We start from the raw sequence: 12,075 nt of genomic DNA, 5'->3' as shown, positions 1-12,075 counted from the left end.
AAATTTGCATATGGCAGAGAATTATCATTGGCAAACTGGATCATTAAATCATGATCTGGGCTGCTGTTGTCTGAATCATGGCTAATTTTCATGTGGCTGAATCCTTCCCGTTAGCAGAAAGTCCCTCCATCCCACTCACACAAAAATAAAGTGTGAAAGCCTGCTACTGAGTCCCAGCTGAACTTGAACATAGCAAGTGTAAAATGTGTGCTGCATGTGTTTTGCACTAATGTGTTACGCATGGGAGCTGAATTTCAGCTTCTCCACTGTCTTCAGATTTGGACTTTGCTAGCTTGGGAGATGCTTCCTTAAATTCCTTGTTGACAAAGTAGTAGCAAATAGCATCCAGGCAGCAGTTCGTGTTTGCAAGGACCGAGGCGAGATGAACAAAATTATTAACCCTCTGTATTGCAGAGCAGTTGGAGCTGATGGAGTCCAGTATAAAGCGAAGGAGATGCCCAAGGTAAAGAGGCAAAAAGCATACGATGAACACAGCCATGTTTGCAGACACGATGTAGACGGCCTTCCTGATTAACTTTTCCTTGTGACAGTTTTCATTCTTCTTTCTCATGAGTTCTGCAATGACTTGCATGGAGCAATAACTCACAATGATCAGTGGTATGAAGAATCCCACAATAATAGCACACAGTGTGACCACTGAAGGCTCAACGGAAGATTTTTCAAAGCAAAGTTCATCTTGTCCTCGGTCCTCTAACTTTTTGGTGAGGGACACCACACAGATGATGACTATCCAAAGAAATCCAGAGGCAAAAGTTGCCTTCAGTGGCGACCTCAGCGCCTTGGCTTTCAAAGGGTACTTGATTGCAAGGTGCCTGTCAGCTGCTACGACAGTGATGATACCAATGCTCATTAAGCGGTTTATGAAATAGCCACCTTCCAGAACCAGGCACCATCTGCCTACTTTCACCTGGCGGAACTGGGATAAAGTTTTAAAAGGCAAAGTAAAGAGCAGCAAGCAGTCAGCCACAGCCAAGTTGACCATGTATACTCTGGTTTCTGTCCATTTGCTGAGCTTGTAGCAGAATACCCACAGTGCCAACATGTTCAGCAAAATGCCAAAAAGAAAAACCGGGATGTAAATACACAGCTGGACAAGCGGAAAGCTTTCGTAGGCTGTGACACTGCAGCTGCTGAGGTTCATTTTGAGGGTATTAAGAGGCACAGCTCCTGCAAAAGCAGATGAAGCCTTTTAGAAGCTAGACTCTTGACTGAATCGGTAGTTAATTCAGATAGTTCAGGGCTTTACCAACAGTGAAAACTAGACTGCAGAATGACTGCAGAGCAGAGCTGTCTGTAGGGTACCTAGTGGGAAGGAGAGGGAGTGGGACATGAGCCTGACCAGTTGTGGAGGACAGAGAAGTGCAGGCTCTCACTGGGTCCCATGCGGGGAAGACTGCTTGCAGAGGGCAGCAGGGGCTTGGGCCTCTGTTTTGGGCCAGACTTGGATCAGGTAGCAGCAGGTATCCTGCAGCTAGGGGTTGTGTGAGCTGTTACAACCATCTGATAACGGAAAGGAGATGCCTAAACCCAGCTCTCATCCTTCCCCCTACAGTGGTGCTCAGGAGAAGCTAGCCAGCATCCTCACGGCTCAAAATGCTCTGGGACGTGTGCACCAAAAGGACAGCTGTCCTCTCCTTCAGTCCTGAGCTTTCTATGCATCGCTTCTCATCAATGATAAGAGCAATTATTGGTACATCTCTCGTGAGTTTTAGCTGCCATTGAATCTTGTACTCAGCGGTAGCATTTGGTTGTCCACAGCAAGAATCAAATTACTGCAGTCTGCACATTGCCTCTCAAGGACAGTGAAAGTTGGTCTTCATCTCAGAAGTATTAATCTGCCACAATTCCAAGACAAAAAATTCCCGCCAATGCCATGGCAAGAAATGTGACCAGCAACCATGTGAAACAGACATGAGCTGCGTCTTGTCTAGCAGGTGGTTTTATCACCCTCGGTCTAAGGGCAATATTACTGTTTGCCCTCCTGCTTTGGAGGCATTAATGCAGAACTATATTCCAGGTGCAACTATTCATGGACAGAAAAGACCTGGAAGGTCTGAGATGTCTTTGGATTTTCCCTGCAAGGGGAACATGGCTGCATGGGTGCAGGTTCCCAGGGCTAAAAAGCATTCCAAGTGAACAAACCCTAGGGCAGTGCTGCAGCATCTGTGTGCATCTGCAGCTCTCTGCTAGCTTTGAAAACCATGCTGCTGAGGAATCATGCCAGGAGACCTCTTTGAAGGTGAGGGAATGTGCTACAGCTGATACCTGCAGCAGCTCTGTGCTGTGGACACAAGGAATGAGCCCAGAAGATATAAGGGTAGATCGTAACAGACAACAGGGAGATCTAGCAAAGGCTGACACAGCCCTTAAGTGTCCAAAACATGTCTAATGTGTCCAGTATCAAAATGAGCCTTTGAAAATATGCAGGCTCCAGCCCTCTCGGTTTCTCCACCACCATTTTGGTGTCCCACCACGGCTGGCGAAAGGCAATGCCTTGCAGAGCTCAAGTAACCCTGTCAGCAAATAACCAGGAGGAATTACCTGCTCGCTTGCTGTCCTCAGAGAGAGTGAAAGTTCCTCCAGCCCAGCTGTGGTGTGGTGTGCCGGCGCGATGAGCCCTCCTAGTGCTGCCCTGGCACATAACCTGGAAGGTGTCCTGCAATGACCATTTGCCAGTGGCTGTGGCACCAGCAATGTTGGTGGAAGCACTCCCGCCCCTCCTCAACGCATTTCCCCGGGGCTGAGCTTCCTCTGTAAACCACTGGCATGGCTCGTACCACCCCCTGTTGACTGAGGAGCCTGCAATAGCCCTGCAGCAAGGTGAAACCCTTGTCTGCCGTGTGGCCTTGCAGCAGTCCCTCTGGTGATGGAATGGCTTTGGGTTTTTCCATTGATTTACTTCCCAGGGCCTGTCGTCTCACTGGGCAATGCCCAGACCTTCCTCACCCACCAGGCTGTGCATGTTTCTTGGAGGGAACCCATTTCCCTGGAGGGTCCTGAGGTCTTCTCTCTGCCTTCTAGACCACCACTCCTGCTGGGGCTGGAGCAGGGACTGCCACCTGCCGTCACACTGCTGAGCCGCAGGACAGAGCAGCCCCGGTGGGCCCCCAGTCCCACTCACAGAGCTGTTGGAGAAGTGAGGGTTGTGGTTTGCAGACAGTTTAGTCATTATTGTAACTGGGTTTCACTCTGAATCATGGTAATTCTCTCGTCTTCCATAGTTCTCATCAGCCAGCAATTCTGAGAAGATGTGGCACTGTGACCCTGTGACCTGCTGACTTTGTGACTGCTCTGCGGTTGCAGGTGCCTGCTGGCTAGGGGCTCGTCCTTGGTGTCCATTGCAACCCATTTACAAGAAGAACTCAGATAAGTTGATCAACAAGCTCAAAGGTCTTGCTGTGAGTACCTTGAATTGCTGTCTTGGTCAACTGCTTTTCCCCTTCTCTCTTTCCAGGTCGTCTTAGAGCAGCTTCAGGAGTATTTCTGCATTGTCTGCCTGAATGTTATAAACCAGCCTTTGAGCTTAATTCCTTGCTAGTGTATAGTAAATATAGAGCTTAGCTTAAATTCTTCTCCTGAGTTTCCAGGGACTGCTTCTGCATGTCTTGTGGCTGCTTCTTGGTGGATACTTATAAGTAGTTGCCGACCTATTAGTACACCTAGATTGTTGATCCCCAGCCACCATCATTTTCATGTCATGGTCCTTGCTAGTACTTTAGTTTTCAAAGTCATCCAGCTCCTGGGTTGTGATAGTTTCACCACTGTACAGAAAACACCACATTTTGCATCATCCTCAAGTGTTGTTCACACACTCCTGCTGCCTATGTCAAGGCAATCAGTACTAGTATTAACCATTAGCCATCAAAATCAAGCCTAGAGGGAGCTCAGCTCATAACATCTCTCCAGTGTAATGCTTCCCATCCACAGCTTGGGGCTGTGGTGGACAGATAAGGGCAACTACATCTCCCATCAGCCCAGCAAGGCTTCAAGGGAGGGACAAACCCTGTCACCAGGCACAAAGCGTCTGGCTGTGATCAGCACATTCACCATGATATGTCAGAGCAACTCAACACCAGCTACCAGCAGGCAAAGCTATGATGAAGTGTTACATGCAGAGAACTTACACGTCTGCTGGTGTGGCTCCTGGGTCCCTGTCTGATTCCTGGACACCGCTGGGTCAGGATCCTCATGCTTTTCTTTACCTCGGCTCCCCATTAGCCACCCTCTAGGCTCTTGCAGCTGCTTATGGCCCCCTTCTTCCACCCAGTCGCAGTTTGATCACCTCTGCCACCGACCAATGATGCTCATTTGGTGTTTTCCCCTGCCTCTGCAGCTTTCAGCCTGTCTCAAGCCCATGAGTGCTGTCACTATGTGGCGCAGTGTAGATCTCACTTGTGCTGTTTTCTCACTTCCTTGCTGGCAGCTCTGCGGCGGGGTAGCGTATGGCCCCCAGGTGCTGAGTACCAGTGCCTGCACAAGGTGCATTACTGCTAGCAATGTGCTCCAAAAGGGCCTTTTACTGATACCATGGTCCACCACACCTTGGCTGGAAAAGGGATTTTCTTAGTGAAAGAATCCAGAGAGTCAAAATATTCCTGTAAGGTGAAGCACCACTTCACTTTTGCCTTTCGATTTGTTCCCTCCCATTTAATGTTATTCAGACGTGTTGTGAAACTGCACATTTCTCAGGGCTGAGCACAGTAGAGCTGTTACTGGCCAGACTTGTCCCTTTCTTTCCCCATCCTAGAGAAGGGACTGTGTTTGGTGGTCACTGCCCCTTCATCCTGTTTTGGCTGACTTATTTGAAAGCCTTGTTGCTGGCGTGGGATTTCATGTACCAATTCTTTTAAAATTCTGGACTTCTCAGGTTCCTCATCCTTACTGAAAGCTGTGACAAAGTAATAGGGTAGTTTTCAGGACATACCTGGACAATTTTTTTGTTTTTATCAGAACCTGTGCGAGGTGATGTTGTTTCTTTGCTTGTAATTTGTAGGTAGCTTTTCATATCTAAGGGAAGAATTTGCTAAGACACATTTGATCTTTACACTTCTTGATCTCTAAGACTTATTTCTGTTCTGCACAATCATTGTTCCTTCCCTTGTAAGCTCTGCCTGATATCCTGCTTGAGGTTGTTTCCCAGCCAAAGGAAGCCCTTCTCATGAGGTTTCCCTGTGCTGCTGCTGCAGACTGCTAACGGACAGGATAGCTCAGGTTTGATGGGCTCCTGCCAGAGATCTCAGTCTCCTCTGCCTCCCAAAGATTGCGCCGTGCTGGCTCCAGCCACCGACACATCACTGGGGGACAGGGCCTCTGGCAAGGTGAAAGAGGCACCGGTACCCCCTCCACACATGCAAGGGGGACAGGCCACCGCACTGCCCTGTGGCATCCAGGTTCTGCGGTGCCTCTGCCCTGGGTTTTTTTTTTTTCCTGGCTTTCTCATGGGAAGATGCGATGTTGTAACAGCAGATCTTGACAAAAACAGAACTAGAAGGCTGGGAGCAGAACATGTCAGTCTTATTTTTAGCATGGAAAACCTGTGAAATGGCAGTGTTAGGCTAATTGCTTCAACCTCACACGATGACCAACGCTGGCTGTTGAGACTGTTTCCCCTTTCCCCTTTCTTAGAACCACACAGGAACTGAGCCATGGCAGATAACACACTCACAGGGCTCTCTCTGCTAGAGCCCTCTGCATACTCCTGCAGCATCAACACCGAAGTGATGGGCTGTGTATCTGTGCAAGCATACTGGGGAGGGCATGGCAAAGCCTCTGCCTCCCAGCTGCCTACTGCTGTTTCAGTGCTTGCAGAGTCCCCTGGAAACTGCGGGGCAGTGCTTGCAACTGGAACAACTGCCCTGCACTGAGAAACCAAAAATGCAGAGACACTTTCAAAACCTGAAGGCAGCACCTTACTCGCTAAAACGCAGCACTCCTTGACATGTGTCCTTCACCCCTCCCAAGGAGAGGAGTGCTGCTGGAGCCCAAACCTCTGGTGAGAATTCAGATTTCAGGCCACCAAACAGCAAAATACTGTCTTATGCCAGCCCCTGCCTTTCCTGCTTAGAAGGACCAAAAATGCTAAAAGTGATGGCTACTCACTTAGAAACAAGATTCTGGATTATTTTTCCTTATTCTGAATGGCTTTTCCTTATGTTTTTTTTTTCTTTTTCTCAAGCCTAAATTTTGACTGCAGCATCAATTTGTTCATTTAAAGTTCAAACCATTGTTAGCATCTTTTTCTTTTAAAGGACAGAGATTATGACTTGCTTAAATGTTAGCAGAATGCAGTGGTCCAACCTTGCTAGCTGGAACTGCTGACAGACTGTGGCTGCTGCTCCCCACCATCATTAGCCAGACTCTTGTTCTAGGAATAGGAAAGATTTGTGGATAACCATGCCGCTGTCCTCATGGATTGCTATTCCAGTGCTGTGTGATGGCTGGTAGTTTGTTGTGGCCCAGGTGCTGATAAATCATCTGTTCCATTTACTGAGAGCCCTCAGGGAGATGAGGTTTCGTTCAGACTGAAGAAAGGCATCAGAAACCCATCATAAACATCATTATAACTTGACAAGTAAACCAGATGATAATTTTTGTCCAAGGTAATACATACACTTCCAGGTAGTCAGGAAGTTTGTTGCTCATCTTTGGGTCGCACTATAAATATCATGTTGTAAGGCAGATCTTATATCATGGTGGCTAAGTCTCCTCTCACAATCTCCAGTATAGATTTAGCGTTGGTAATAGAGGACTCTGATGTATAATGGTAATAAATTAATATTTGTTTATAGATATATATTACTATGAGATAGCTTTATTTTCACTTGAAAAATAATGTTTCCTTTGGGTTTTTTTGTAGCATTCAGTAAAAACAACAACAAAAAATTACTTAACAATGACAGAGGTTGTGAAGTCAATAAATTTCCACTTTACAGTAAGAAAAGGGAACACTTCATTTTTTATATTTAGCACATGAATGGTGGGAGACCTCAGTTTGCTTCCTACAAGAAAAAAGCATTCATTTCATACAGCTCTGTATACAGTAAGCTTGGCTATGTATAGGAATGCCAACTCCAAATTTTTTAGCACAGCTGTGGTACTGGTTTTGGCACTGGCAGCGAGTGAGCAAGCAGCTATGTGGTACTTAGCTGCTAACCAGGGTGAAACCATGGCAGCTGTTGAGTTTAACAGAGTGCCTTGTCTGTGATCCTTCCTTGGTTTAAAAACTATAGGCTTGGGTAGGAAAAAAGTGCTCTGAAATTCTTTGGTTACAAAACAGTAGCAAATGGCATCCCAACAGCAGTTAGTATTTGCTATACTGCAAGGCCTGTACATGAAGCCACATGAACAACAGTGTTTCTGTTTTCTATTTCAGAGTAGACGTCCTAACTGGAGCCCATTTTAAATTGGACAAGGTGCCTGCCCCATGTTAACAAGAAGAAAACATGAATACGCCTGGGTTTGCAAAAAAAGTAAGTTGTTTGCTTTCTGGATTAACAGTAGGATAACAGGTTGATATTAATCAACCATCATTTTTTTTTTTTCAAAATAGTAAAAATTTTCGTAACAGTCTGTTTAGAGCAGACATTCATTATGTTCAATGAGATACAAAATCCCAGAAGGGGATCCCAGAGCCACAAATGTTTTTGAAGGCCCTCTGTGCTGTTTCTGAAAACAGAAGTCTTTTTTTTCTTGCTGAACACCGCTTGCCTAGGCGTGTAAGTGATTCCTGTCATGAAGACTGATAGCACACCATAAAGGAGAATGGGCTAACAGGGACCCCTGCCTCTTGCTCTCTGAGGATAGTTAACTGCAGTGTATTTGTTGACAGCTACAAGGGTGACAACACTCACGCATCTCCTTAAGCAATAAGTGTTTTTTGAGATCAGGAACTATTTGTCTTTATCTTTTCCTGTCTTTGAAAAGAGACTTTAAAAGGCAGAATGAGGGTCAAGCAACAGTGTGCAATGATTAAGTTGGTCACATCCACACATGGCCTATTTGCTCTGCTTGCAGGGAAACACCAGTGATGCCAGAGCATTAAATAATACATCAAAGAAGAAAATTGGGCCATAAATGGTCAACTGAATGACCTGAGTAGTTTCATCCATTTTTATGCCGCAGTTGCTCACTGCAGCTTCCATCATGCTGGAATCTCTGCCAGTATTGACACAAAGCAGGTAGACCTAATGTTTGGATGGGGAGTACTTTCTGTGATGTTTCCTATGTTTGGCCAGTGTCTAGACAGTGGTTTCAGCATGTGGTCTGCAGACACTAGAAGGTGACAGGCTACTTGCAGGGAACTACTTGTAAGTTGTCACTAAGAAGGTTAATTGTCTGTAGGTTTAAATGAGCAGAATGTGGGTTTACATTCCCTGGAGGAATTTTTGAGGCATTTAAAAGTCAGAAGACACTGAAAGTCACAGACCATGAAGCCCAGTGAGATACAGCTATCGCACACATTTTGAAAACTGTACAACGTTTCCCACACTAATGTTAAGTTATTGAAGTGACTACATGATAAAATGTTAGATGAAATGTCTGCGCAGATAAACATGAAGTAGTCACGCCCTGGCACTGGCTCCCCTCTCAGTCCAGGTTTCTCTATGGGTTGCTTCCTTCCAATACCCCAAGACATCCCCTTGTGGCTTCACTGTTTTGAGCTGCCCTGTTGTTACTTTCCTCTGGGGTGGGAGGATATGTCATGCATAGTCAGCAAGCACAGGTATTAGAGAGGAATTTTGTACCTGGAAAGCGAGACATTGAGATGGAGTCTGGTCTGGGATACAGGTGAAATAGATCAAGGCTCTCAGTATAATGCATGGCGCTAAATGTCTCCAAGTGAGGTGCAGAAAAGCTGCTGCACCCTCATTAAATTACAGCAACAAACCTGTCACCAGGGCTTACAGTAGTTGCTTGAGGGAGATTGGGTCTTCACAGCTTTATACTTGATATGCACAGTGCTAAGGCTCTGTTCAGTGGTCCACAATGCTTTGCATAGCTCGGTTTTTCCATGCAGTAATGGCTTAATTTAAACCTATAATTATTTCAGTCTTGCAAATGCCAGGGCGTTGCCACAAGCTAATACAGGTGTTATACGGCAGGAACAGGGTGATGGTCACACGCCACTGTCTGACCCCTGCAGTTTATGCCACGCACAGCAGTAGATGCCTCCTGGCAATAGCTGCAAGCTTTGAAATTATATAGGTTGACAGGAAACTACCACTGTCCAGGCAAATTCTTTGATGTGAGCAGCATGGATGAATCAGGTTTGGCATTGTCGTGCAGGGGCTTTTTCTTACTTTTAAGTGACCATACATATTACAGTGCTACAAGTGGATTTGTGTATTGCTGTAAGGGTGCTCGGGTTCCTCTGTTTAGCTGCATGATATGTACATATAAGCGCACAGCAGAAACAATGGCCTTATCATCCATTCTCCATAACATGTGCCTCTCCCTCTTGACCAGGAGACGCCCGAAGCTGTGGTAAAATGATCCAAGGTAATAGTCAGAACTGGAGTAAAGTCACTGAGGACAGAAGGACAAAATTCAAGTTAATATCTAAGCCCTTGGAGGGTGTTGCCCCTTTTTGCAGGTATGCCTGTACCTACAATGAGTGCAAATACTGTAGGTGGTCCCATTACCTCTGCCTCAAAATTTCAGTAGCACTGTGGCTCTTCACCCCTATAGTGTACTATACCTTGCTTATGTCATTACTTGATCTGTGGGTGGCTGTGACTCTTGGCTTTGGTTCATCTTGGATCTCCTTGATATACAAGTAGGGAACAGAAAAGGAAATTCCTGAAATTCCTCAGCTGCAAAATAATAGCAAAATGCATCCAAACAGCAGTTAGAATTTGCTAGGCATGCACAGATCTGAACAGATGCTCTAACTTCCGAGAGCAGAGAACAAGCTTCAGCAACATCCACTGCAAACCGCAAGAGCAGTGCGATGTAGAAAGGTGAAAAACATACAATGAAAACACACATATTCACAGAAACAATGTGGATTGCTTTCTGGATTAACTTTGTCTCGTGAGAGGTCGTGGCCATATTCTTTTTGAGACATTTGATGATTTGTACTGAGCAAAAAATCACAATCCCTAAGGGAATAAAATACCAAAAGATGATGGAGAATAGCAGTGAATAATTAGGTTGAATAGATTGTTTCCGAAGGCAGAATTTTTCCTCTTTTTCCTCAGATTTTGGACGCAGGTAAGAATACATTATTACTGTTATCCAAAGAAACCCACAGATAGAAGCAGATTTCAATGGGGATCGAAGAACCTTTGCTTTTAGAGGGAACTTGATTGCAATGTATCGATCAATGGCAATTAGGGTGATGATAAGGATGCTCATAGGCATGTTTGTAAAATAGATGTTCAGGATGGTAGAACACAGCTTGTCTATGGGATGGTCGTACTTGGTGAAGTATATCAGGAAAGGCAGGGCAAAGAGCAGGAAACTGTCTGCGACCATGAGGTTGATCATGTACACCCTGGTCTCAGTCCACTTCTTGAGTTTGCAGCAGAAGACCCAGAAGGCCATCGTGTTAAGTGGGATCCCCAAAGAGAGCACTGGGATGTAGACAATCAGTTGAAATAGTGCTGTGCGGTTCTGCAGCGTGTCGTTGTCATTGGTGCAGTTCTTCATGGTGGGATGTCTCTGCAAGAAAAGGCTGCGGGCATGAGATCGAGCCGAGCTGGGCTGAGTCCTGCTGCAGTGGCCTTGCTCTCATGGCTCTGTGGCCCCTCACACCCCTGCACTGCATATGTAGGCAGCCCCTGGAAGGACTCAGTAGCTCATCAGCACCATCTGTCCCGAAGCCATCAAAGTAACAGTCACCTGCCACCAGCTAACACAAAAAACACAGAGGCAACCCTCTCTTGCAGCTGTTATGCGGTTAAGCCTGCCTTGCCCTCCATCCAGTCCTGGTTTGCACAATTTGGATAATAGCAAATGGTCTGCAAACCAGAATTACAATCTTTGTGGTCCCTTATCCTTGCTGCCACTGTGGTTATCAGAGAGCCACTGGCTTTAGGGCAGCCCAAAGCAGAGCTGGGCAGCTGTCGTGGTTTAACCCCAGCCACCACTAAGCACCACAGAGCCACTTGCTCCACCCCACCCACCTCCCCGCCCCCTCCACCTGCTGTGGGATATGGGAGACAACTGGAAGTATAGAAGTGAGAAAACTTGTGAATTGAGATAAAGGCAGTTTAACAGGTAAAGGAAAAGCTGCATGCAAGCAAATCAAATCGGGGAATTAATTCATCACTTCCCATGGGCAGGCAGGTGTTCAGCCATCCCCAGGAACGCAGGGCTCCATCATGCATAACAGTGACTTGGGAAGACAAACACCATCAGTCAGAATGTCCCCCCTTCCTTCTTCTTCCCCTGGCTTTATATGCTGAGCAGGATGCCATATGGTATGGAATATCCCTTTGGCCAGGTGGGGTCAGCTGTCCCAGCTGTGTCCCCTCCCAACTCCTTGTGCACCCCCAGTCGGCTCAGTGGTGGGGTGGGGTGGGGAGCAGAACAGCCCTTGGCTCTGTGTGAGCCCTGCTCAGCAATAATGAAAATATCCTTGTGTTATCAACACTGTTTTCAGCATAAATCCAGACCAGAGCCCCAGACCAGCTACTGTGAAGAACATTAACTCTATCCTAGCTCAAACCACCCCAGCAGCATTTCCCCTTTGCCCTCCAAGGCCCTTCCTCTGTGCTGAAGCCTCGCCATGGGTTTGCTCTGGGTCCTGCCAGGCCTGTGAACCTCCACAGGAGTTGAGCCCCTCCAGCTGTAAGGCAGCTCAGGTGGCTTTACTCATGGGGTGGTGGGAACGCTGCTACAGGCTGTTGGGGGGCGTCTGCTGTGTGCAGGCTGCCCCAAGCATGAACCTGCTCCTCTCGCTGCAGGGTACTGGGGTGGAACAGCTCAGTGTGGGTACCACCAGCCCCAGCAGATAAGAGGTCTCTAAGAGAGCAAGGAAAGTGAGCACATGTGTCTGATCTCAGCCTTCAAAGACAGGAAGCCAAAATGTTGCTAGAGCCGAAAACGTGA

At 46.7% G+C, this 12,075-nt stretch overlaps 2 protein-coding genes across 2 annotated transcripts; both read right to left on the bottom strand.

The window, feature by feature from the left end:
• Positions 1-226: 226 nt before the first annotated feature.
• LOC104471372 (G-protein coupled receptor 35-like) lies at positions 227-1,162 on the bottom strand. The gene has a single exon (XM_010086698.1). It carries the CDS (start codon positions 1,160-1,162, stop codon positions 227-229), a length of 936 nt encoding a protein of 311 aa, XP_010085000.1.
• Positions 1,163-8,720: 7,558 nt separating this feature from the next.
• LOC104471374 (G-protein coupled receptor 35-like) lies at positions 8,721-10,671 on the bottom strand. The gene is made up of 2 exons (XM_010086701.1): positions 9,994-10,671; positions 8,721-8,765 (listed from the first exon to the last, which is right to left on the bottom strand). The coding sequence occupies exons 1-2, from the start codon at positions 10,669-10,671 to the stop codon at positions 8,721-8,723; spliced, it is 723 nt and encodes a 240-aa protein (XP_010085003.1).
• Between the last annotated feature and the right edge of the window lie 1,404 nt (positions 10,672-12,075).

The sequence above is a fragment of the Pterocles gutturalis genome, unplaced genomic scaffold (assembly GCF_000699245.1).
Source record: "Pterocles gutturalis isolate BGI_N339 unplaced genomic scaffold, ASM69924v1 scaffold17466, whole genome shotgun sequence".
Taxonomy (NCBI): Eukaryota; Metazoa; Chordata; class Aves; order Pterocliformes; family Pteroclidae; genus Pterocles; species Pterocles gutturalis.
Note: the sequence above shows the minus strand (reverse complement) of the source record. Positions and strands in the feature narration are given on the sequence as shown.